We start from the raw sequence: 27,162 nt of genomic DNA, 5'->3' as shown, positions 1-27,162 counted from the left end.
CAGTGAAGAAATGAAAAGAGAATCTTAAAATAAGCACTTTTATATGAATATACACAATATAAAAGAAATTTACAATTAGTTTTTATTCAAGATGCCACAGTTGTTTATGTTGAATTCCTTTATATAGCTATGAAATGGAAAAGCTTTAGTCCATTATAGATTATATGTAAAAAAGATTCTACATGACTTAATTTTTAATTTTAAACATCCTTCCCTATTTGGTTCTTCCATAAAAATAAATTTAGCTAATTATCTTTTAAACCAATTAAAGACTATACTGTAGGAATTTATGACACCATAATATACTATACACCTACAATAAAACTTCATTAATCTGCATAAATAGAAGAGCAGAAGGTATTTAAAATTACAGAAGAATTCTGAGTAAATTTTTAAATAAATTACTATCTTTTTGGTTTCCTTTTTAATGACAGCCTATCATTAAAGATCTGTATCAATGTTTAAAAGAGGTAAGTATTATAATTTTAAAGAAATATAGTAACTAAAACTGAAATGGCAAAGTACTAACTAGAGTTCCTTAGGGATGATTTGTGATTATTTTTGTATACTGGTTCTAAATAAGTGGTTGCTGGTAAAGTTTTTGTGGATGCTGAAAATAGTTTTCTAAAATAGTATAAATAAATTCTATATCAAACATTTTGCATCATTGTCAGCAAATGCTTTCCCCTTGGGTGTATAAACTGTAGCCTATTTAAATGATCATAAATGTGAATAGGCAGAGGCTGAGTCAATGATATATTTTAAACACCAGAAGATCTTTCTAAAATATTTAAACTTTCATGACATCAAGTATCCTCCAAATCATTCAAGTACAACTTCCAAAAATGATTTACTTGAAAAATTTTTGTAGTTGGAACTACTAAAGTAGAAAGATAAAAAGGTGAACATTTTTATTATTAGATGTAAAAGTTTATATTATTAATCTTTTTTGGCTTTCTATTTTAAATTCCTCACATTTATAAGAGAAATATGCTGTGAGGTCACTATAACATTACGTATTATGTTATGAAATTGTGGTTGCCCAAGAGAATAAAGCTGAGTACCCTATAATTCAAGCCTGTCACTAACACCAAGTATAGCATAAAGTCCCTAGGTACTTTGACTCTTTTTCATTGAATGATAGTGTTATGTCATTCACCATGACCATCTGATGTTGAACACTGATGTTTACAAAGAAAAATGTTTACTGAAGATTCTTGGTACAAAGGCGAAACATTAATGTATTTCTGTTCATTCTAAAGGTAGGGGTAGAAATAAAGGGGACAACAATCTTTAATAAGTTTATATGTAACACTTAAAAACTTAAAAATTAAGTGGCATTAAGGTGTAGAGAGTTCTTGCTTTTGTTAATCTTCATAAGCTTCTTGCATTCCTCATTTAATGACACATGAGGCCTTGGAGGCACTCAGAGCTCTCAAGCCTGCACATGCATCTCCCACATGCACCTCAGGTAACTGAATGCTCTGATGTAATTGTTGCTGTGCATATCAGTAGCCTGGAGAAATCATGAGCTCAAACTCAGTGTTGTCCCTTCCTTAGCATTCTTTCTGACCTATTATTTTTAAAAAACTCTTAAGAGAATTACTTTAGGAATTTAAGCAATCTGATTTTACACCTACTAGAGCTAAATATTAACGTGTATCTCTAGTTTCCATTGGACTAAAAAATGGTAAACCACAGGACCATTTTCACAGTATACTCTAATTCTAATCTGTCAAGCAATCACCACCTAACCAATTACGGTGACCTCTTATTTTTAACATTTTTAAATTGGACATATAAAAATACTAAACTCAACATTTTATTTTATTTTTTAGATAGGGTCTCGCTATGTTGACCAGGCTGGGCTTGAACTCCTGGCCTCAAGTGATCCTCTCATCTAGGCCTCCCAAAATGCTGGGATTACAAGCATGAGCCAACACACCTGGCCTACTAAACTCAACATTTTAAAATGTTCATAATAACTTGTGGGTGATTTCCTTAACGTGTAATAAAAACAGTAATTTTAAAAAATTAAGCCCCTATGGGAAACCAGCATGTATTTCACTTTATTCTTTCCTTTATAGTCTTATTATAGTAAAATAATTATATCTGTCAGTCATTATTTTTTAAATTGACAGATAACACTGTATGTTTTTATGGTGTACATTATGATGTTTTTAAAGCCCAACTTACCATACATTGAAAATCCATGAAAAGGGATAACACCTAAAAAAAAAAAAGTATTTCTTTTTCAATAAGTAGTAGGCCTACTGATTATCAGGTAAGCTTTAAAGGATTAAAACTGAAACTATAAAGGTTTTCTATTTTTTGCTTCAACTTTGTCCATAAATGTCAGAAAGACTTAGTGATAGTAAACAATAAAAAAAATTTTTGATACCTTCGGAAAAGTAAACTAGAGGCTTTAAAACATATATCCAGTTAATATTCTATTGATAATATTGAGAAATCAAAACTGAATATATATGTGTATATATATGTGTATATGTATGTGTGTATATATACACATACGCATACGTACACATACATATACATACACATACATATACATATACACACACACAAAACAACAGGGCAAAAACATAACAAGACAGATCACAGAATTAAGTTTAAGAACTAATTATAATGGTCTCAGAAAGTCAATAGATTATGTCCCTCCTGAAACAACTTCACTGTGTATATTAGAATCAAATATGCTAAAAGATAAGTGAGCTTTTCAAGGCACTTCTTGAAAACATTTGCTTTACAGAAAACACTATGGGTGTTAAGTAAACTAACTGAAAATTAATCATGGGATATGGCTTTAGAAGAAATATTGGCAGAAATATGATACAAATTCAGTATAATCTTTGGCAATAATTATACAGAAGTAAAGTACACATCCTTTTCAAAAAATACTCGAAGCCTAACTTGGTGTGCTAAACATCTTCTCACATTCCAAGTAAAAAATTTGAATTTGTACAGCTTAGTTCAAAACAGAAGTTTTGTAATATATACCACCATATAGCTAACACTACTAAATCAGGTTGCAAACACAGCACAGAAGAAAGCTGCTAAGTTACATTTTTGAAAAATAATATAGAAATGCTTTATTCATCTGACATGTTCATAGGCAAAAATTTTGTGCTGGCAGGGGCTTTAGAGGTCATACAGAGTGAGTTATAATAAATGATAGTTCAGTCGCAGTTTAAAACATGTCCAGCAATAGCCGAAGCATTAATTACCAATGCAACTCATTACAATTTTGAATGGGTTTAATTTGGAAGGAGCTATTTTCTCAGAGTGAGCCAAACTCTGGCTCCCTGAAATTTCTACTTATTATTCTTAGTTCTGACCACAAAGGTCACATGGAAGAAATCTAATTTATCTTCTGTGTGAAAACGTTCAGAAATATTTGAAGACACTACTCTGTCTCCTGCCCCATCACCATCACGATTTCTTGCTCCAAGACTTTATGAGTTTCTTTAATTTTTCCTTAGAGAAGGTGGTCTTGAACAGCTTCCCTATTTTATTTTCTTCTGAACAAGTTACAGTTCAGTGCAATCCTTAAAGTGAGGTGACTAAAATCTCTAATCATTTTTCCTCCCTAGACACCCAACAGCTAAGACAGTGTACTTGGACAGTTGTTCCTGGACCTCAGTAAAGGGTTATATTTTTATCTCTATTACATTTCTTCTTTGGTGAACCACTCCAGTTAGAGATAATAATCCTGAATTCTTATTCGGTTATCTAATGCATTCTCTAGTTTTCTTGATTCTACAAAACTGAAAAATTTGATAAGTATACATGTCCTCATCAAAAGCAATATAAAAATGCTGAACATGACAGTGTGAAGACTAGAACTATCAGTAGAAACTCCTTTCATATTGATATCAATGCATTATCAGCACCCTATTGCGATAAGGGCATGGACTGGATGTCAGACAGACTCGGTTGTGTTCATCTGGTTCTGTCACTTAAGAGTGTTTGTGTGTGTGTGTATGTGTGTGTGTGTCTTTGCGTAAGTCTCTTAACTTCTCTAAGCTTTAGTTTCCTCATCTGTAAATCAGAGATAACACTAGAACTCACGTAATATGATTAAATGAGATAACAGTTGTAGCTTAGCCATTAATAAATAGCTTAGGGCCTACACTATTTACTTAAATCGCTTAGGCTATTATTTATTAATAAACAAATGTTAATTGTTGATGTTATCATTTACAAGTTAGTTCATACTTCTTTGTTGTTTCTAGAAGCAATTTTATCAAAAATAGTATGAGAAGCACCAAATTATTCTGAACTGGTACGCCAGGCCAACCATGTGCAGAATTTTGTGCAGCACTGCTTTAAGCTCACAAGTTAAAATTCTCAGGATCGACATTTTCTCTAGTCTTCTAGCACACAGATTCATGTTCTCCAACTTCTGCTGAATCTTATGTTGTGTATCAGTTTTCTTATTCCTCTCTATATGATTAGCCATCCCATTCTTTCAAAATTTCCTCCCTTTTCAAGTGTTTAACACTTAATTGTAGACTTCACTTTCTCCTCACTAGGAGGCTGACGCCACTGACATGGACTCCTTCCTTTGTCTATTCTTCATATTTCATCTGTTTTCTCACTTACAGTCCAGAGGAGGATGTATACATTTTCTTTTTCACCCAACATCTTCATCTGTGCTCTAAATCTTGTTTCCTTGACTTTCACAGTGACTGGCAAGCAGCGGTCAGGTTTGCAGCTTGTTTATGTGTGGCCTGTCAGCTAAGAATGGCTTTTACATATTTTAAAGGATTATTTCAAAAACAACAAAGAATAATACGGGACACGGACTGCTTGTGGCCAGCAAAACGTGACATATTTACCATCTGAGTGGTTAAAGGAAAAGTCTGCCAAACCCTGCTTTGGACTCCTGCCCCATCAACCGTCCCTTCCTCCTTGCTGCACGTGCATCATTCCACACGCATGTGCTGTGTCCCTGCGATGTGCCAGACACTGTTCTAAGAACTGTAGCTGCCATTTTATCAGGGACAAAACAACCATAATAAAAATAAGTGAATATATGTCAGATAGTAATAAGTGCTATGAAGAAAAATAATGGAGAGAAGGAGGACAAGGCCAGGCTAGGGCGGAGGAGGACTTACTGATAAAAGAGGCCTGAAGCTGTGGAGGTGAGAATCACCTGATAAGGGTGACCTGGAAGCCGTAGCTTCATGTGATGATTGTCATAAATGGGGTTACCTTTACTGAGGACAGCTGGTCTTCAGCTGGATAGTGGTGGGATCTGCTCTTTACTCCTCTAATGAAGCAGAGTAGAGGCAAGGGGTGGGTGTATCTTATCAAAGTAATCATATCCTTAGTCTTTCCTATTTCACTGCATCCTTTCAGCCAGGGATGTTACAAATATTCTTATACATAATAATAAGAAGAAATAAGAAAGAAGAAGAAAAAATAGGAAGGAAGGAAGAAGGAAGAAGTAGTAGTCAATTTTTTTCCCAGATCCTACTTTCCCATCAAACACATCTCTAATCTCACTCATTTTCTTGAAGCCAGGCTTAATTTTTTTTAAAACTATCTATATTCACCTTCTCTACTTCCTTATTACGTATCTTCAAATGCTTGCAAATGGTTTCCCATCCCTACGGATGTAACTTCTGATTGCTAAATCCAGGGGTTTCCCTTCTTTGTATGTTGTACTTAATGGCCTCACACTCAAACTTGGGTCTACCATCGCATTGATGACACTAAGCAGATCAGGCTTCTTGTCCCACAGAAACTTTTGCTGCTCAGTTTTTTGTGAGTGTTTGTTTTGTTTCTGGCAGTCCTCTCTTCTGTGAACTCCTTCGATATAGCTCCAAGACTCTGTATACTTGTTTTCTCTCTCGCTTTACCAGTATTCTCATTATCAACCCATAATACTGACTTTAAAAGCCCAGTATCCTCAGGCTCCTTCTGGTCTCTATTTTTGTAAATGACTCACCAACTCCCTAGTCATTCAGGGAAGAAACTTTTGAGTCATTTTTGCTCTCTTGTTCTCCCTTAGCCCTTATACCTAAATGTGATTATGTATCTCTCCTGTCCCTTTTGGATAACCACCACTTAACTCTTCAGTCTTCATTCCTCCTCTGTACCCCACAAGCACTGCTCTAATCTCTCCAAATTGATCGCCACCCCTTCAGCCTCTGCGTGCAGGACAAGGGCTATAGGCAATGTTCTCCTCTACCTCTGGCCCTGTCCCTGCCCTGCTCCTTCACAACTTTAAACAACAATCTTCCTAGAAAGATCTCCCTGATAGCCTTGATCCCTCCCTCCCAAGCAATTCATTAATCAATCCTCATGTTTCAGTTGATTTGTCCTCATTGATTGAGGTACTACTCCGTCTCACTGTGCAGTTCTGACTCTAGCACTTTCTACCTGTGTACGCTTAGGTATGTTACTTAACCTGCTTCCTCATCCATAACTGCTTTTAGACTAAGGCACAGTAGCTTGAGCTGAAGGCTCTGTGACCCCCCTCCGGCTGTACCCCTTACCCAGAGCCCATGTTTCTTCCAGACCACATCCCAGGTACCCAAGACTCTGAAATTCTGAGCCCAAAGGCTCCTAAGACAACTTCCAGGGCCTGCATGTTCTCTTTGGTGGGGTAGAGAAGAGAAGAGAAGGTATACACCTCCTGATAAATGTGTATACCTCGGGACAGAGAGGTGGCCAAAGGCTGGCTATTTGTGGAAGCTGTGAACAGAGGTTGGACCTACAGGCTTCTGTCCATGAAGCCTGTCCAAGGTGTGAAGTGGAGCCACAGATGAGAAGTGGGTGGGGATACCACAGGCTAGGGATGGATGAAGAGTCGGAAAATTCTGAATTCAAACCTCGCCTTCCAGATTGTTATCAAAGTATATGTATCAAGGAAAGAAAATAGAGTAGTCTTTATCAGTTTATGAGTCTAATTTATAACTTTTAAATATTTTGACTTATGGTAGGTGGGCCTCTATTTGTACTCCTGCTCTGGGCCCAGCAAAGGTTGGAGAGAAACTTGCCTTCATTAATCAAGTGGGAACAATACCAATGAGGTGGTGAGGATTAAATATTATTATATATGCAATATGATTAGCACAATGTTTGATACAAAATCAGTACTTAACTGTATTCCTTCCCCTATCTTACTGTCATTTAATCATTTTTTATTTTTTTCTCTCCCAGTAGAATAAATCCTTTGAGCATAGGAACTGTTTTTTATTCATGTATCTCTATATCCAGAGACCAAGCACAGTGCCCAGAATATAACAGGTACTCAATAAAGGCTTGCAGAATGAATATATGCATCTGTAGGGAGTCTACCACTATTATTTTCTAACCTTTTATTTCCTTCCCTACTGCCATGATCAGAATTCTGTCCCTAATAAGCTCTTACCTATGGTTCTGTAAGAGCCTCCTAATTGGTATCCTTTCCTCCAAACTCTCAGGTCTCTAACCAATTTTTAAAATTAGAGAGCTCAACTTATCTTTCAAAAATATTAGTAAGACCATGAAAAAGATCTTTACATCCATTGAGGATTTACCACTATTTATCCATCTACCGAATATTTGCTGAGCTCCTACTCACCTAATTAACAAATACTTAAAAACCTACTCTGAAGCCTCTGGAGATATTAAAATAAATATGACATTGTCCCTGTATTTATAGAGATCACACTCTAGCCTTGTAATATAGGCTAAGTGTATACACAGTAAATTCAAGACCTTTGATCTGGCCTTAAACATTCATGATTATGTCCTGCAACCTGAGCTACATCTGCCTCCCCTTGGCATACTCTCCTAACTCCATACTCTCTGTGGTACAGTCACACCAGATTATTTATCATCACCAGTATCATCACAGTTTGATAGCTCTGAACTTGATAATTCTTTATCCTAATTCTTTATCCTACTTAGCCATCAAAACCTTACTAAGGTCAGCTATAACCTCAGACAAACATTTCCTGATCTCTTAATCATAATTAAATGCTCATTCTTCTGCATTCTCATGGCACTTTGTTCATATTTCCAACACTATGATTTCACTGTGTTTTGTGTTATAATTAGCTGTTTAACAGATTGTTCCTGAGGATAGGAAATACATTTTATTCATCTGTGTATACAACTCATGGTGCCACATACATAGTTGATGATATACATCTTTGCAGAATGAAGAGATGAGTAAATCATAGATACAGAAGCAGCAAGAGAAGTATTGGTCTCTAGTTAGGAGATCAAAGTTCAATTGTGGGCTTAACACAATTCCTAAGGGTAATGTGAGGAACGTCATCAAACCTCCTGAGCTTCAGTAACCTGCCTGACACACAAAGGGGCTATGATTGCCTCTGATGTATCATCTAACTCTAAAATTAGATGTTAACAATTAAGTCTAGAGGAAATGCGGAAAAATTTGTGAGACTTGAAGAAACAGTACCTATCAAGATTTTCTAATAGTAAGACTTTTTAACAACTTAAAGGCCCTTTGCATTCTAGCAACTAAAAAAATTAAAAACCAGATTAGAAGGTCAATATTCCCAATGACACTATAGCCACCAGCTTCAGTTTCAGGGAACATCTAGAAGGAGAGCTCAAAAAACATCTCTTCTTCAAGTCTTTCTCTATATTCTTTGGTTGAGTCTCTTTTTCTTCCACCAATCTTTTTTTACCTTCCTTCTGCCTCTGCTGTTTCATGTTATTTCCTTTACTAATTATAAACTTTTAACAAATAATTACAAAGTTTATCTGTCTTTTCTAACTTTTCTACAATAAACATGTTGACACGTGAAAGAAAAACTCAGAGAGAAAAATAAGTTAATAAATAGAACGCATATTTTGATGCCTTATAAAAGTGTAAGTACATATTATATCTTTCTAAATACTAAATCTCAAAGCAGATTGCTATTATATAAAAACCTGACAGTCTTACTTAAAAAACACTTTTGCCTTCCTCTTCTAAGCCACTGCACTGCAGAAACATTTCAACAAGTGGCTAAGGTAGTCAGAAATGAAGACATTATTATTATCATTATTTTTGTCTTATAAAAATATTTATTAAGGATCTGCTAAGTGTAAGAATACCCTAGTTAGGACGAGGCACTTTTAATAAGGAAGCTTACAATAAATTAATTAGTGAACTACGAAGCAGCAAAAAGGGATGCAAGTATTAAGATGAGTCATGTTTAACCACTTTTACTACATTTCCCCCAGGTTCTGAAATCTATAGCTTCTCTTTAAGTAGCTAGGCTACAAGCTATTTGAAGAAATAACTATATTTCATATTGTGTATTATCTTCAGCATCCAGCACAGTGTGTTCCGCAGGTGAGATGCTCAGTAAATGTTGTTAATCATGGAAATTTGAGCATTTATAAATATAATCAAGTTTTACAAATAAAATACTAAAATATAAAATTTATAAATAAGTAATTAAGATACAGGATAGAGGGCTCTTGATAACTCAATGTTGAAAGAATAAATGACCAATGAAGTTATACAGACATGAATTTGAATCCTGTGTGACTCTGGGCAAGTTACAAACCCTTGCTGAAACCATATTTTCATTTCTGAAAATGGAGATAAACAAGATCAACTTCATTGGGTTGCACTACAAAGCACAACAGAGTTAATTTATTTAAAGTGTGCCAGTGTTTAGTCCACAGCAGATGCTCAATAACCCATAGCTATTTTATGTTCCCAGAAGGGAAAGTTCCACATTTACATATCAGCTTAAACCTAAGAAAATCTTTTTTTGCCAGTATCAGATAAAGGTACACTTCAGCTAATCCAAGATTAGCCTGGGCTTAAGGCTCCAAAAAAAGGCTACACAGTCTGCTTTGTTGAAGGACGAGTCAGATTCTGACAAACAAAATCCGGAGGCATAAGAGGCAGTGAAGAATCCATTAACACTGTAGGGTGCATACCACCTAGAACATTTCTTTGATCTTAGGGGTTGTCATGTTCTTGGCTAGTTTTTCAAAATCCTTCCCTTTGCCTCTCATCACTTCAGCCTTTCAAGGGTCAAGTTTCATTCACCTGGCTACCACCCAAGAGCATGTTTCCAACAGGCGTCAGGATGCTTGGGGCACATCTCATGTTTGGCCTCAGAGTTCTACAAGTCTGCTATGAGTAATTATTTTCAGATTCTAGCCTTTCCTTATGCATCTGAAGAAAGTCTAAAATATTAACTGCCTATTCCATTCAATGTGAATAACTTTATAAAGTGATGATTTATGGGCCTTTGACAAAGTTCAGAATGGCAAACATTGTCAACTAAAATAAATCTTGAACTAGATGAGATATAAATAGTAAATATGACTCAGAAAATACCCCCCAAATATTAACATGCTTTACACTTATTAAATATTTTCTCTTCATTTCCTCATTGTCTCTATTAATACTTAGCATTTATTGTTGTATCATAACTTGCCCATCTGATTCACTTCAACTTCACCCCAGTTGAAAGCATATTATTAGTTAGTACAGTTTATTTAATTCATTTGTTGAAGTAATCGTTTCCTCTGTTTATTCTCATTCCACATGTAGCCTACAGGTCAGTAAGAATAGAGATTGGGACAATGATTAAATTGTTTTCTAGTTATTTCCATTATCTTTCTGAATTAGAATGTCACATTATGGTTTTGTTACTTTATTTCAGTAGTTAAAATTTCACAAAACATCAGAACATAACCGTACTTAAATATCAATCTGAAAATCTTATGTTAAAATTTTAATGAGGTTTTCATTGAAGTCTAAAGTTATACCTCAAATGAATTTTAGAGTATGAGATATTTTAAATTTATTTAATTAATATGGTTGACAAACTACACTATTAATCTGATACTTGCAAGAAGATTTAAAATGATGTACTTTGATTATTTTTCTTCTAAGAGCCTTATCTAATCTTTGTTGTAAGGGGCTGTCCAGTGTACCATAGGATATTTATCAGCATCCCTCTCCCCTGGCTGACAACCAAAAATGTCTTCAGACATTGCCAAATGTTTCCTGGTGTGTGTGTGTGTGTGTGTGTGTGTGTGTGTGTGTGTTGGAAGAATTGCCCCTGGTTGAGAATTACCGCTCTAGAGTCCTGAAACTCCCCTACCCAATATTCACTGACAACTGTTTTCTTCTGTCATGTGGGAAACAAATGGTATTAACAAATTTATGATGGTTGTTTATCATTTGTAACTAAGTCATTCAGATATATGTGTATTTTTCCTACAAGTCTGGTTTCCTTGCTTCCATTCTTATTCCTCTGTATTCTGTGTTCATTCTCTTATTCATTCCCTCACTTAATCAATAGTGTTTCCTGAGCACAGACTTTATGCCATGCATGATTCTAGGTGCTAGATATGTTGGTCACCAAAACTATTAAGGTCCTTGTTCTCTTGGAGCTTACATTCTAGTGACACTTTTATTCTACACAGTAGACAGGATGATCATTTAGAAGTATTAATCAGGGTTGGGCATGGTGGTTCGCACTTATAATCCCAGAAATTTAGGGGGCTGAGATGGGCAGATTGTTTGAGCCCAGGTGTTCAAGACCAGCCCGGCAACATGGTAAAATCCTGTCTATACGAAAAATACAAAAAAAATCAGTCAAGCATGGTGGTGTGTGCCTGAAGTTCCAGCTACTTGGGAGGCTGCGGTGGGAGGATCACTTAAGCCCAGGAGGTCGAGGCTGCAATAGTTCATGATCTGGCCACTGCATTCCAGCCTGGGCGACAGAGCAAGACTTTGTCTTGGGGGGAGAAAAAAAAAAAAAAGAAAAAGAAAAAGCATTAATCAGGAATTGGAGGAGAGATGTCACTGAGAAGAGTGGAGTAGGGAACTCCCAATCCCCCCATTCCTCCATTAAAGCAATGGTTAAGCTGGCAGGAACTGTTAGAATCAAACTCTGGAATTTAATAAAAACTTACAACAACCAGGGGAATGTTTAGTGAAGAAAGAATTTTAGTAAGAGAGCATATGGCATTTTAATTTGCCCACCTATCATACCCTACTCCCCAACTTGGTAGCAGCCATGAAGACCATGGCTCACATTCCTGATGCAGCTTGCTGGTACCAGGGGGATCCTGTAACAAAAAATTGTGGTTGTGTATTTTGACCTATATAGTAGCTACCTGAGGGACTGGCTCAGGAGATTGCCTTCATTTTATTTGCCTCATCCTTGAGCTTTTTCAGGACTGACATGGCCTGCCAAGAGGCATTTGTCAAAAGCATTTAAAGGAAAATATATACTAGCTGCAGCCACCTATGGGAAGGAATAAAAGATGGGAGTGGTGGTATACATATTGAAAAGCCTGGGAAGAAAGAGGCTGGGGAAGGAGCTACTTGGGGCATACGGGCTTTGAAAAGCATCTGTGTATACAGGGGAATCTAAAAAATACCCGAGAAGATCTTAGGCTCCATCTCTGACTACCTTTTAGGCTCTGTGCAAGCAGGAAGTGAAGGCTAAGGTAGAGTTGTAAATGGCCTGGCTAAGCCTTGAAGGAGTGCCCCAATACCCAGCCAATCTGCAAAGACTGAGAGAGTGTTTTTTATTTTTGGTTCTAGATATTTAAGAAAATATCTGTGAAATCACTAGCTGACTGTTACTCTAGTAAAATAAAGACTTCAGTGAGCATACAAGATGAAAAATATCTTTATAAAAATATCTGTATAAAATATCTTTATAAAAATCTTTATAAAAATAATTTAGAAAAGTCACTAAACAAACACCTAGAACCCACAACAAGCAACAACAATGAATTCTTGGGGAGGGGGACAGAGAGACTCCCATTTCTAGTGATACCACAGGATTATATTCAAAATATTCCATTTTCAACAATAAGAAAAATTACTAGGCATGTGAAAAATAAAAATGTATAACCCATTCATAGGAAAAAATTAATTAAAAACTCCCTGAGGAAGCCCAGACATTGGACTTACCAGACAAGACTTCAAATCAACTATCTCGCTAACTGACCTAGCTCCATCTACCTCTTCTACCTCACCTTGTATCAGTCAATGCTTTGCTCACTATTGCCAGTCACACTGGCCATCTTGGTGAGCTTCAGACCATCAAGCTTATTCCTGCCTTCAGACATGCTGTGTACTCTCTTCTGGAACATTCTCCCATTTTGTTGCATAGTTCACTCCATACAGTCTGTCTCTGTTCATATTCCACCTCCTCAGAGGCACCTTTCCTGACTACTTAATCTAAAATGGCTATACTCATCCCAACTTCCTACAATTTTTGCTCCCTTTCATTGTTAAGTTCATCACTCTTTGAAATTACTTTCATTCGTTCATCCTTTGTTGACTGATTTATGATTGATTGATTTTATTTTCCCCTTATTAGAAGGTAAGCTCCTTGGCAGCAGGTGCTTTATTTGTATCATTTACTGTGGATCACCCTCCTATAACAGTGAGCTAGGCTAAATAAATGCTTATCAAATGAACAAAGATGATTTATATGTGTTGAATAATAATAAAAAATATAAAAAGCTTATAAAATTCTTCTGAGAAGTCTCCCTCAGTTCAGAAATTTTGCTCACTAGCTGTTCGGTGAATCTACTAGAGGAAATCTGTCCATTGGTGATGCTTCACATGAAGTGAGAGAACAAAATGTCTGATGCCACCATGGCCTGTCGTTTCCTTCCCAGGGAAGGTAATCATAGGCATGTTGGGGGTAGTGGTGAGAAAACCTCTGCCTCCCTGTAAGCACTGGCTTGGTCAGGGAATGAGTGTGTGTCAGTTAGCTGCAGGCTAACCTCTATGTGTGGTCCCCTGAGACCAAGAAAGCCAGAACAGTTTTGGTGGTAGCAGTGACAGAGGTGTCAAGATTTCGAAGTAGTACTATCTTTGGCAGAGGTTCAAAACAGGGTGGGTAATATAAAAATGCTGCTACATATTGCCTTGAGCTTAAAATAAAAGCAGGGACAGTAGATTGACTGGTCTTTGTCTCTTCTTGTTCTGAAACTTCAGAATCATTGCCCAGAGAAAAGAGTTCTTCTTGATTCTGGCAAGTTCTAAAACAACCTGAGAGGAGAAATTATTCTGTAGAACTAAATTTATGAACAGCTGTGGGCTTATCTCATTAAGGATTAAACAGTTTTCATTTTGGATGAAAATCTTTCTAGAACCTATTATATACATCCTCTACCTTTTCATTACATTAACTACTTTCCTTTCTTCCCAAATTCACTATAATGAGCTCAGCAACATCTTCCCAGGCAGTAGGGCATCCTGATAAGCATGTTGCTTCTGAAGCCAGACAGCTTGGATTCAAAGCTTGGCTTTGTCACTCACCTGTTGGGCAGGTTAACACTCTATGCCTCAGTTTCTTTATCTGCAAATAGGGATAATATTAGTACCTTCCTCATAGGTTCTTGTAAGGACTAAATGAATTAATACATGTCATATATTTAACACATTGCCTGGGATATAGTACTGCTTGGAAAATGTTTGCTGCTGCTGCTGCTGCTGCTATAACTATACTGTTACAATTATTACTACAGCAAGTTTTCTTTTGGTGTCTTGAGCTCGTTATAAAGATGATAAATTATAATATGCTGCAACCTAGTGATAACTTCTTAAAGGGCACAGCATTATTGGCTTTTACATAAAATGGCCCCAGACTGATTTGCTGGAGTGGTCTAATACGCTGTTTTACAGCTCTTGTATTTTCCTTTGTGAAGTCCCCTTTTCACTTCTCACTGTTGTTGCTAATTTTTCATATCTATATCAGCCTTTTCCATGCTTCCATTTTTGCAGGAGGCATAAAAAAGAGTTAACCAATTTGTTAGACATGTGTGTTAAGTAAAAGCTAATATATTCTAAACTAAGTTGAAAAAACTCTTCTATGGATGGAGAGAAGAACTTGAGTCCATGGACAACTCTTTTGACTATTCAGAGGTATTTTATTTGTTATTGTTTCTTGCTTCTTAGATAAATATAAAAAGTTACTATAAAAGTAAGTTTCTGGGATAATAGATGTAACAATGGTAATACATAAAATTAACAAACCTCTAATTGAGTTCAAATAAATACTCATTACAGTCCTATTACATGCTAGATACAACAAAAATGAATGATATGGTTCTGAACTATAAGAAACTTGCAATTAAGAAGAGGAGATAAAGTATAAACAAACAATATCAAGATAACATAGCTAGAGATACTAAAGATTTTAGACTAGGTATTACAGGAGTCTAGAGGAAGGGCCCTTAGCCTAACCTGGGGATTTTAGGGAAAGCTTCCTGAAAGAGGATCATGCCTAAACTGAGCTTGATGACAGCCAGGTGAAGAAAGGTTAGATGGGCTATTCTAAGCATGGAAACATGAGAAGTGATGAGACAGGAAGCAGCATAGTGCTTTCGTGAGAGTATGTAGCTGTGGGTATAAATAATAGAGTTTGATATTGCTGTGATTAAAAAATGAGATGGGAAATGGTGGGAAATGAAGCTAGGAGGTAGATTATAGGGAACAGATTCAAGAGGTCCTCGTATGTCATGCTGAGAAGCTTGAATATTACTTGTTAAGAGATGAGAAGCCATTAAGAACACTTGGAAAAAAATGGCAGTTTGCAGATTTTCACTTTAGATGTATAACTCAGTGAGCAGTGTAAAAGACAGCAAACCTAGAAAAGACTGTGGGAAGAGGGACCAGTTACGTGGTTGATGCAATTAACAAGCTAGAGATAGTAAGAACTGAAAGGAGACAAGGCAGCAAGGATGCTGTGGAAGAGAGGGTCCCAGATGTATTTGGAAGATAAAATTGGAAGGTCCTGGCGACTTATTAGATGAGTTGGGGACAAGGTGGAGAGAAATCTAGGATGGCCTCGAGTTACTAGGAAGATGATAATTTAACTGAGGGAGAAATAGGTGGGTTTTTGTTTTTTGTTTTTTAATTTAGTTTCTTTTTTTTCTTTTGGGGGGTGGGCATAGGAGGATAAAATAGTGAGTTCAGGCTGGGACATATTAAGCCTGAGGTAATTATGGGAGAAGTACGAACTGGAGATATTTTAGAGTAATTAACAATAGATAGAATCATGAAAGCAAATGGCAGCCCCTAGATAAAAGTAAGAAAAGAGAAGAGCAGCAGAACAACAGTGAGATATCAAAAGAGGGACAGAGGTAGATGGCCCATGAAAGAAACTGAGACTCCATATTGAGAGACACAGGGAGAGAACAGCGCCATGAAAGCTAAAGCCACGTATGAGTTTTAGATATAGTGGTCAGTAAAGTTAAACACACTCATAACAGCTACATTTTCTGAGCACTCACTACATGTCAGGCACTTTGTGGTTTTATATACCATATCTCATTTAATGTATTATCCACATAGTACAGATGATGAACCTGAAGTTCAGAGAAGTCATGTAACTTACCTGAGGTCATAGGGTAAACTGGCAGAACTGGGATCTGAAACCAGGTCTGCTGGATTACAAAACCCATGTTCTTAACTCTGCTGGAGTAAAATAACTTCTTGAAGATGCAACTTAGTATTATCATAAGGACTGCTATATATTGCTTTTCCAAGAAGCATATCTTAAAACCTGTCTAGTAATCTCAAAATAACATTTAATGTCTAATGAGGTCATTATGTATCTGATCACTTTATAACATCAAAATAGGTGATTTCAGTGATACCTTTTAATAATCTTTTTATTTCATAAATACTACACTGGTCAAATTATGAGAACAATAAGGTGCAATACAAGACAATCCACTCAATTGAGTAAAGCCCAGCTCCAATAAACCCAAAAGGAAGGTCCTCATTGGACTAGCTAGTGTTCTTCACAGGAAAACGAAGTGCCTTGGACTTAGATCTAAGCATCCTCAGCTCTCTCACAGGTTTACTGTTGGTCCCAGGGAGAGTCAGAGAGAGTATGCATAATTTAGCACAAACCTACCATAAATGTGGACGATTTCATTAAATTATACATTCTACGGAAGGTTTATTTTAGATAATAAATGATTATCCATTAAAGAGAGAATAAGAAAGTCACATTTCGATTATAAAAGTTGTAATTTTTTCACTTCCCACTAGAGGAAGCAATAGCATTACTCTTACCATTTGGTGGGTAAAAGACAGCATATTCTTCCAGTCCTAGTTTTCCTATAAGAGAAAACCATAGAGGATTTCAATATGATTAAGTAAATAAATCTTTAAAAATCAACTTATTTTGTGAATGTACTAACAATGGAATTTTAAAAACTACTATAAACTGATATGTCATTTCATGATATGGAATTTAGTTAAAAATTTACCAGCCAATCTTTTGGTATTAGCAAACTCTTTCATAAATTAAAGTAATACGAACCTAAGTGCAACAGAAGCAACACAAAACAACCAAAAGAACAAACACTTTCAAGTTCCTTAGGCACTTAAGAGAAATATCTATTTATTATGCATAAAATTTTTTGCTAATCATAAATAAGTCTAATCTATTCATTAAAGCAAGTCTTAAGCTTTGCAATACTGTGTTTACATCTTTATGGAATGTGCTGAAAGTTAAAAATTAAATGACCAGCTGTATGGTGGTCATATTTTCTGAATACCAGAACAGTTAACATGATTTCAGAATGGGGCTGAATATTTGAAATCAGAATTGTCCCAGAAAAGTAAAGTATATTCACAATAATCAAATATTTAACAGAGTTTTAAAAAGTATCTTTCCTTCAAAACTCTGAAAAGTTCTCAGTTTTTTCCATCTTCCACTGAATATCTTTAAATAGCTTTTACCTTGACAGTTTTTCTAACACTTTTGAGTTTATTGAAAAGTTACTTGTATTTTTGTACTGGGCTAAGAGTAATATTTTTAGTGAAAAAAAAAGTTTTTTATTTTTGTTAGGGGTGGTGACAGAGATGAAATGAAGAATAAGAAATGTAAGCAGTTCAGGTTAGGGTGGAGACAAAAAGGACTGATCTTGTGAGCAAGAAGAGAATGGAATAATGAATAGGTAGGTAGGTAGGTAGGTAGATAAAACTGATTACTGGACTAGGTGCTGAGAGGCAAACCCTCAACCATGTGGTTTGTAGTCCAGACTAAACCATGAAACATTAGGGTATATTTGCTAACTTTTCTAGCATAGACTTTAAGTGTTTAGAAGTTCAAAGGAGAGAGAAATGGATGATGCGTTGGTGGACATGGTGAGGTACAGGCTAGTTCTTCAAGGAAATATGATTTTTAAGATTGGAGAGTGGGAAGCCTTCCATATGCAGGGACTATAGGGAGGCTAGAATGAATATGGGGTATTGTGGAAAAATCAGGGAAGCAAAGTTAGTTAGGTTAAGACAGTATCAAGTGGTAAAAGGCCTTAAAATCCTGGCTGAGTTTAGAGGTGAGCTCAGTAGATAATTAAGTTTACAATCGGTTTTTCAGCAGATGACTTAAAGAAACAAATAAAAGGTTTCCATAAATTGAATTTAGAAGCAATGGACCTCAGAAAACCTTAAGTTAGGGGTAGCCCAAATCCAGCACAAGGTTATGTGGCCTCTCCTAGGGTAGGAGGTGGAACAATCAGGCAGGCAGTTCAGACATAAGAGATACAGGAGAAACAGTTTCTTTTTTCGTGGAAATGGCAGAATGACCATACACAATGAAGTCTGAGCTTTCAGTGTTAGGTGTTCACTATTTAATAAAAAGGAAAAGTTGGGAAGGGCATTCAGCTGAAGTTATTTATATCTTCAGATGACGGCAGGATATTGATATTTTATAAGCAGCTGGTGATAAAGAGGAGAAAAATAACTAAACTAGAAATTGGAGAGCTAAAAGCATATAAATTATATCAAAGTTTTAAGTGTGGTGGAGCATTTTGAGAGAAGAAATATAGATTTTTTAAAAAGTAGAAAAAGCAAATCTGTGTTATAAACTCATAGAAAGAAAAAGAAAAGTCAACAGATAAGACATAAAAACAACAATAAATGGTAGAGTACACAGAGAAGACAGAGAAAGTAAGTTGAAATGCTGCTTCTGGGAACCACTTTCCCATGATTTGTGATAAATTACTTGGGCACTGATTTGAGGTATGAAAGGATGATTACGGTCATCTGAGAGAAATCTTAAGTAACTTATAGTAAAATAATTTGGCAACACCACTATCTCCAAAAAAAAAATTCTTGGCATGATTATGTAAGTCTTAATACTTCCTTAAAATTATTAAAAATTTACCTCTTATGTATGATTTTGGTGGCGAGGCACTGTTGTATGCAAAGTGACTCAACACAGATGTATCCCGGGAAAAACAAAGTAATACCTGAATATAACATTGGAAAAAAAAAAAGCAATTAAGCACTATTATAAAACTAGGTAATTCATTATTTCCTATTCAGGAGGCATCCTTCAAGTTCAAGTACCATGCCTTGCAGTGGGAAGAATGCCCTTTATCGGTATACCTTTGGTAAGCATTACAGTGGGATGCCAAGTTCTTCCAAAGAGTTCTCACCATTTGCTACCTCAACTTTGAAGAACAGAAAATGCAAACTGCTAACTAACAGTTGATTATTCTCTTGTGTTTTCTATCTGGACAAGACAAACACCTGGGAGAAATTTAACAGATGAAAAATGTATGGAGAAGACCCTGAATAACTATTGTGACACAGAGCAATTTGGGAAGTGCAGGAAATGAACTTGACTCTTGCTGGGATGCATCAGGCAGTTAGGCATGTCAGGGTGGGAGGGAAGGCAACTCGTGGTACTTAGAAAGGATAGCAGCAGCAGTACCACAAGTGGTTACCTAATAAAGGGTAGAAGCTAAATAGGGTAGAGTATGTCAACCCTACGTGGAGATGAAAATAGGCACAGTAGAAAGTCAGGAACCAGGATGTCCATTAGGAGGTACTAGATTGAGGACATCAGCCTGGAATTTGGGAGCAGGAGTCCAAGACCCAGTAAGGCCATTAGTGACAGGAAATCTGAGTCCTGGTATTAGAATATCTGGGATTCTAAAAATATTACCAAGATAAGAATTCAAGATGACTGAAAAGGCAGAACAGGGGCACAGAGTCAGGGCTGAACTAGCAGCAAGAGTGAAGGCAGAGGAAAAATCCTTGTGTCCAAGACACAAGAAAGGGGATACAGCTTTGGAAAAAAGGATAGGTAATGGAGATTGGGCATCAGTCAGATTTAATGGTGGAATGTGTATCAACCACTGCCACTGCATTGTTTTCATTATATTTTAAATGACTACATAAGTGATACATATTAATGATAAATTTAGAAATATAGAGAATTGGCTGGGCACGGTAGCTCACGCCTATGACCCCAGCACTTCGGGAGGCCAAAGCAGGAGGATCACTTGAGCCCAGGAATTCAAGACCAGCCTGATCAACATGGTGAAACCTCATCTCTATTTAAAAAAAAAAAATTAAATTAATTTTAAAAATAAAGAAATATGGATGATCAACAAAAGGGGACACAGCCATAATCCCATCAGTCTTAATAATTTGAGGTATATCCTTTCAGACTGTTTTTTAACATACTCATACATATAATTTTTTCAAACCAAACAGGATTATACATAGTTTCCTTTCACTATTGTAAGATAAATATTTCCTACACATTTTTATGTTGTAGAATATTCCACTGTATGAAAGAACAATAATTTATTTAACCTGTATTGTTGTTGAACATTTAATTATTTCCACTTTTCCCCAACGACAAACAACACTAGAGTGAATTTACTTATGGCTAAATATGTACACCTTTAGTTATTTTAATTCCAAAAACTAGACCACCTTTCTGGTCAATTGCTTTGGGCATTTTTAATTGAACCATGCCTCTCCCACATTTTCTCTATCTACTTCTGCCTGACTCCTGGGAGCTGTAAGATTTACCTACACATATTCAACCTGCCATGCCTTTTACTTACTTTTATCCCCCCTGTTCCATTCTGGATGACTTCCTCAGATTATTTTTTAGTCAGTTCACTAATTCTCTTCTTCTGCCCCTACTATGCACCAGGTACTGTTCCTTGTGTTTGGAATATATAAAAGGAAACAAACAAAACACCTCTTTTATGGAGTTTAATTATGATGGAGCAAAATGTGTGTGATAAATAGCAAATATGATAGATAATTATATTATATAGTATATTAGGTAGCAAGTGCTATGGAAACAAGATAAAGGGGAACACAGAAAGAGTGGCTGACACTTTAAAGAGGCTGTTCAGGGGAGGTTTCCTTGAGAAGGTGATACCTAATCAAATATTGAAAGGAGTTGAGAAACTCAGCATGTGGATATATGTGCAAGAGCATTCCAGGAGACTTGTTAGGAGACTATTGACAGTAGCTTTCACTAAGATGGCAGCAGTGTGTGGCAGATGTATGACACACCACCCAGAGAGCCTCCTCTAGGAATGAAGGACTGACTTATAGCAGCTGGTAGTGCTGTAGCAAATAACCCTCAGCAGCCAGCTCTTTTCATGGACTACCTCTGCTGAAGAGAGCTATTTTGCTCAAATATCAAGGTCACGCCCGTTTCCTGAAATGGCCTACATCTGATGAAGAGGATGCAAGGGAAAAAAGTCTGAAATTCTTGTCCCCAGCTCAGGATGGGTCTGACAGTTTATCCCATCTTTAGAACTCTCTGCAGCATTGGCTGAGGGTTTCATTTAAACTGTATTGCAGCTAGACTTGTCCTTATGCTCAATCTTGCTTCATTCACTGGACTGCTACATGTGTTGATTCCAAGAGCACTCCCTAATAAATCTTTGGCCTGCTGGTCTCCATCTAAATTGGCTTCCCTGGGAACCCATCTTACAACACAGTGAAAGTGGGAAAAAGTGGTCAGACTCTAAATACATTGTGAAGGCAGGGCTAACAGGAGTTACTGATAGATTGAGATGATATTTTGCAGAAAGACAGGAGTCAAGGAGAGTAACATGTGGAAGTTGGAAGTAGAAGGATGTTTGATCTCAGCAAGTGGAATGCCTTTAACAGGGAAAGTGGCAGGCAGAACAGTTTGGGGAGCGAGATCATGGGTTCATTTTTCAACATGCTAAGTTTGAGATGTCTGCAAGACACCTAAATGGAAAAATTGAAGAGGTAACTGGAGATATTTGTATGGAGTATAGAAGAAAATTTTAAACTGAAGATACAAATTTGAGAGTTATCAACATATATATGGTACTGAAAGCCACAAAATAGGTGAGCTTGGTGAAATCATCAAGTAAGTGAGTGTAACTAGAGAAAAGGAGACCAAGAACTGAGACCTGAGGCATCCTAGGATATTGGAGAAAAGAGAAGGAACCAGCCTAGACAACGGAGTAGTGAGTAACCATCAAAAGTGGATTTACCATGATGCTCTGTGAGTGCTGCAAGTTGCTGGGAGACACAGAGTGTCCTAGGCAAGGAAAGTAAGTCAGTGTGTAATCAGAAAGCATTTCTATGTATGTGTCTAGTAAACTGCTTAATAAGATCTCAGAAGAAAAAGACCTGAATCTCTATAGTTCTAATAATTTGTTACAAATTTTTCCTCATTCAAAACAAAAATACATGTTCTTATCTGGTTTTGTATTTATAATATGATACTCTCTGTCTTAAAGAAGGCCCTCCAAATTGTATAAGCTTTAGGTCCGCAAAATGCTGAATTTGCCACTGGTGACTAGAAAAATAAGAGGAAAACTAAAAAGAATGTGGTGTCTTGAAACCCAAGTGAAGAAACAGCACAAATGAATCATATGCTGTTGAGAGATTAGTTAAAAGGAGGGTGGATAATTGGTCATTGGATTTAGTTCTTGATGACCTTGACAAGAGTAGTTTCAGCTCCAGTGGTAGGAGCACCATACACAATGTTTGGTACCTGCTTTTTTAAACAAACTTAATGCATTAAAGAGATCTTTTCATATCAGTATATACAGAGCTGCCTCATTTTTTTTCTTTTTTTGTTTTTTTTGGTAGAGACAGGGTCTATTTATGTTGCCCAGGCTGGTCTTGAACTCTTGGGCTCAAGTAATCCTCCTGCCTCAGTCTTCCAAAGTGCTGGGATTACAGGCGTGAGCCACTGAGTTTGACCCACTGCATTCATTTTTAAAGGGCTGTATCATGTTTCACTGAATATGTATTCCATGATTTATTTAATGGGTTACTCCCCAATATATGAACATTCATTTTCAACTTTATGCTGTTTCTGACAATACCAAAACAATTAGCCTTTTACTGCATCATTTTACACATATGAGTGTCTCTGTAGAACAAATACACAGGAATAGAATTGCCCAGTCACAGAGTATACGCATTGAAAAATGTGATGGCTATTTGGCTGTATATTTATATCCCTTGTTTTCTTTTTCCAGCATTTCCATATGTTTACAGTCTAAAAGGGGGCTGTGTAAGTTCAATCCCTTATGTTGCCTAACTCTATTTTCTATTACATAGTCTAAATGATTATTACTCATATTTAAAAGAGTAAGGGATTTTAATATTTTATTTGGTAAAGAGGCAGTTAACTGAATCATCTTATTAGTTCTACTGGCTTTCAGTCCAATCCCTTGAATTTTTAAATATCTATAGTTAACAATAATGTTGTGTTCTTTCAGTTATTTATTACTTTATTTTTCTTATTCTATTGTTGAGAAATTCCAAAACGATATGTTCTTTCCTTCCTTTAGTGGGAACATCTCTAGTATTTCACTAATGAGTAACATTAACTTACATTAATATCACCAATGTTGGTTTCAGATAAACACTATTATGTCAAGAAAATATATTAATACTTGATTTCTAGTGTATAAAAAGTTAGTATAAACATGAATATTAAGTTGCAGAACAAATAGTGCTAAACTGTACCCTTAGATATGGTTAAGTCGTCAATTTTATGTTGTGATTTGTTTTACTACAATTAAATTTTTTTTAATTGATATTATCAAATACGGTCTCACATAAATTTTTGGCATCTATTAAGATAAACGTGAATTTTATTTTTTGACCTATTAATATAATAAATATTTTCCAATAATTAAGAAAAACCATTGGGCTCTAAAAATTCTAAATTTATAAATATTAATCTCTTCTCCTGCCAAACTTTCACATACCACTGTGGTAGGTAGCATAATGGCCCCCAAAGATGTACGCATCCTAATCCCTGAAATTTGTGTGCTACCAGTTTGGATATGGTTTGTCCCTGTGAAAACTCCTGTTAAAATTTGATTTCCAATGTGGTAGTGCTGGGAGATGGGCCTGATGGGAGGTGTCTGGGTCATGTGGGCAGATCCTTTATGAATAGCTTAAAGTATCTCTGTGGGACAGGACTAGTTGCCGTGAAAGCAGGTTGCTCCTTCTCATGTTTGGTCTCTTTGTATATACCTAGTTACCCTTCCATTTTGTGCCATGAGTACAAGCAGCATAAGACTTTCACTAGATAGGCTGTCCAATCTTAGACTTTCCAGCCACCAGAATCATGAGCCAAATAAGCCTCTTTTCTTTGTAAATTACCTAGCCTCAGGTATTCTGGTACAGTCACACAAAATGTGACTTATGTGACAAATGGGATTATGCAGATGTGATAAAATAGAAGATCTTTAAATGGGGAGATTATTTAGGATTGTCTGGTTGGGCCCAATGTAACCAAGGATTCTCATACATGAAAGAGAGAAGCAGCAAGGTCAAAGTCAGAAAGAGATGTGATGATGCTCTCTGCTGGCCTTGAAGACAGAGGAAGGGGCCACAAGTCAAGGAATACAGGTGCACTCTAGGTTCTAGAAAGGGCACGAAAAACCCAGATTCTCCTCTGGAGCATCCACAAGCAACAGAGCCCTGCCAATGCCTTGATTCAAGCCCAGTGAAACCCATTTCAAATTCAACTAAATTTATGGCAGCAATAATAAACTAATAGAACCAATCAACAAATACTACAATAAACATATATAATTAGGGTAAAATAATACAACAAGAAAATATACTTACAAACAACTTTCTACTATTGCCTAGAGGAAAAACAATTCCTAAGGAAACATTTGTATTAACTTTCCCTTAGTTTAGCAGACTCGTAGAAGCACAGTAATTTTAGAAGAAGCTCTATGATTAAATATATCTCCCTAGAGTCCCTGCTGCCCTAGAGAAGACAAGATATCTGAGACTGTTCTAAAGAAAATATTGGCAACTGTAAGGTGATAATGCCAGAAGTGGTATGTTAGACAGTACGTACTGGTGTGCAACCCTGGGATACAAGCAAAGAGCTGTCAACTCTTATTCTAATCTGAGTTGCTTTAACTTCTGAGATTCTAATTTTTGTATCTGTATGGAAATGACCGTTCAGTTATAAATCTGCTAGAAAATGGTATGATTATATGAAGATGACAATTTCAATCAAATTAACTACAAAATCTAACCTGGATTAATTACTAATTAAGTAAAAATTAAAACTTTATGAGGATGAAGCTACACGATAGTAATTTACTTCATTTAGAAGAGTTATAAGAAACTGAATGTGTAAGTCTGAACTATGCTAATATGGCAAAGTTATACCTAAAATGTCTACAGATAGCCACAAAAGATTTACTTTGTCCTAAAGCTTTGTTTTATTTCTGGAAAATATATTTATGGTAAATGTTTCTGAGAAATAAATTATTTTTATAATAAAAAGCACATAAGAAATGACATATGAATTGGGCAATCACTTTAATGTAAAACTATTATACAACTTTTTCATTTGTGATGCTCTTACATTTTTATCCAATCAAATTTAGAAATTTTCAAATGATAGATTTTCAAGAATCACTTTTTACAACACTGCCCTGATACAAATTTTCAAAAAATAAAGGGCAATGTGGCTTACTAGCTTTGAAAATGGACACCCCTGGCTTGGAGTCCTGATAGCTGGATGGGCTTGGGATCTAAGCCTCTGCTTCTTCATCTGTAAAAGGGGAATAAAACTACCTCCCAGGGTTGTTGTAAGAATCATCTATAAAGTGGATTCCGGGAAGATGGTGCAGTAGGAAGCACCAAGAATCTGTCTCCCCACCTAGACAAAAATTGCACTGGCAGCAACTGTCTGATGTAATTATTTTAGAACTCTGGAGTCTACTGAAGTCTTGCAACTTTTAGGATAAAGCTTGGATGGTAAATTGCAGTTAATTTTGATCAATGTCAGCTTCTAGCATAGCCACATATATGCATCCCCCACCCCAATCTCCTTGACAGGCAGGAATGCATGAGTCCCAGGAGCAGCTTACAAGCAGCTTGAAGGACCCAGAAAGGGAGAAAAGCATGCCATCCTCCAAATATTTGGTATCTGTACTCTGACTGCTTCTTCTGAACAGAGAGGTGTAAACAAAGAAGTGAGGGTGAAGACCAAAAGAAGGAAACACTGTTTTTGAACCTCCCTTGATTGTTGCAAGCCCCTTCCCCTCTGGTTGAAGTAATTTTCAGAAGATTTAAAGGAACAATGCTCTCCCTCCTCTTTATTTTCTCTTTTATTCCCTTTGGGAGCCAGATGTTAAAGACTAGGTTATTCAAAAACAACTGTGTATATGGGGGAAATCAGAAAGTGACCACATATGCTCAAGGAAAAGTGAAGGCTAAGGAAAGACCCAAGATGATGTTAGATTTATACCTCAGGCTGATCCTGGGCAGAAGGAAAACAACAATATTCAAAAAAACTAAAACTAAAACAATAAAAACAACAACAAAAACCCAGGGAAGAAAAAGAATCTGATTTCCAGATATTCCACATTATTAGATTTATATGTCCCATTTTTAACAACAACAACAAAATCACAAATAATACAAAGAACTTGAAACGTACGGCCCATTTAAAGGGCCAAAAAAAAAAAAAAAAAATTGACAACTGTCCTTGAAAAAGACCTGATAGCAGATCTACTATAGAAAGACTTTAAAACAACTGTCCATAGATTCTCAAAAAACTAAATAAATGTGGAGAAAATAAAGAAAAAATATATCAGCAAAATGGAAACATCAATAAAGAAATAGCAAACCAAAAAAGAAACCAAAAGGACATTATGGAGCTGGAAGGTATAATAGTAAAATAAAAACTCAGTAGAGGGATTCAAAGACAGATTTGAGCAGGTAGAAGAAAGAATCAGCAAACTTGAAGACAGGGAAATGAAAATAATTGAGTCTGTAAAATAGAAAGAAAAAAAAAATTGAAGTTAACAGAGCCATAGGAACTTATGGGACACCACCAAGCCAACCGATATGCATGGTAGGAGTCTCAG

General features: G+C 36.2%; 1 protein-coding gene across 2 annotated transcripts in view; it reads right to left on the bottom strand.

Moving 5' to 3' along the window:
• The window catches only part of TBC1D19 (TBC1 domain family member 19), a 162,127-nt gene that overhangs the window by 16,181 nt on the left and 118,784 nt on the right, over window positions 1-27,162 (bottom strand). For both annotated transcript variants that reach the window (XM_025385502.1, XM_025385503.1), the window contains 3 exons: window positions 19,161-19,245; window positions 17,060-17,104; window positions 2,197-2,229 (listed from right to left, as the gene is read on the bottom strand). In XM_025385502.1, coding sequence (XP_025241287.1) covers window positions 2,197-2,229; window positions 17,060-17,104; window positions 19,161-19,245 — 163 coding nt within the window. The remainder of the gene's footprint in view (window positions 1-2,196; window positions 2,230-17,059; window positions 17,105-19,160; window positions 19,246-27,162) is intronic.

The sequence above is a fragment of the Theropithecus gelada genome, chromosome 5 (genome assembly GCF_003255815.1).
Source record: "Theropithecus gelada isolate Dixy chromosome 5, Tgel_1.0, whole genome shotgun sequence".
Classification (NCBI taxonomy): domain Eukaryota; kingdom Metazoa; phylum Chordata; class Mammalia; order Primates; family Cercopithecidae; genus Theropithecus; species Theropithecus gelada.
The sequence above is the reverse complement of the archived record's forward strand: the minus strand, read 5'-3'. Positions and strand labels throughout refer to the sequence as shown.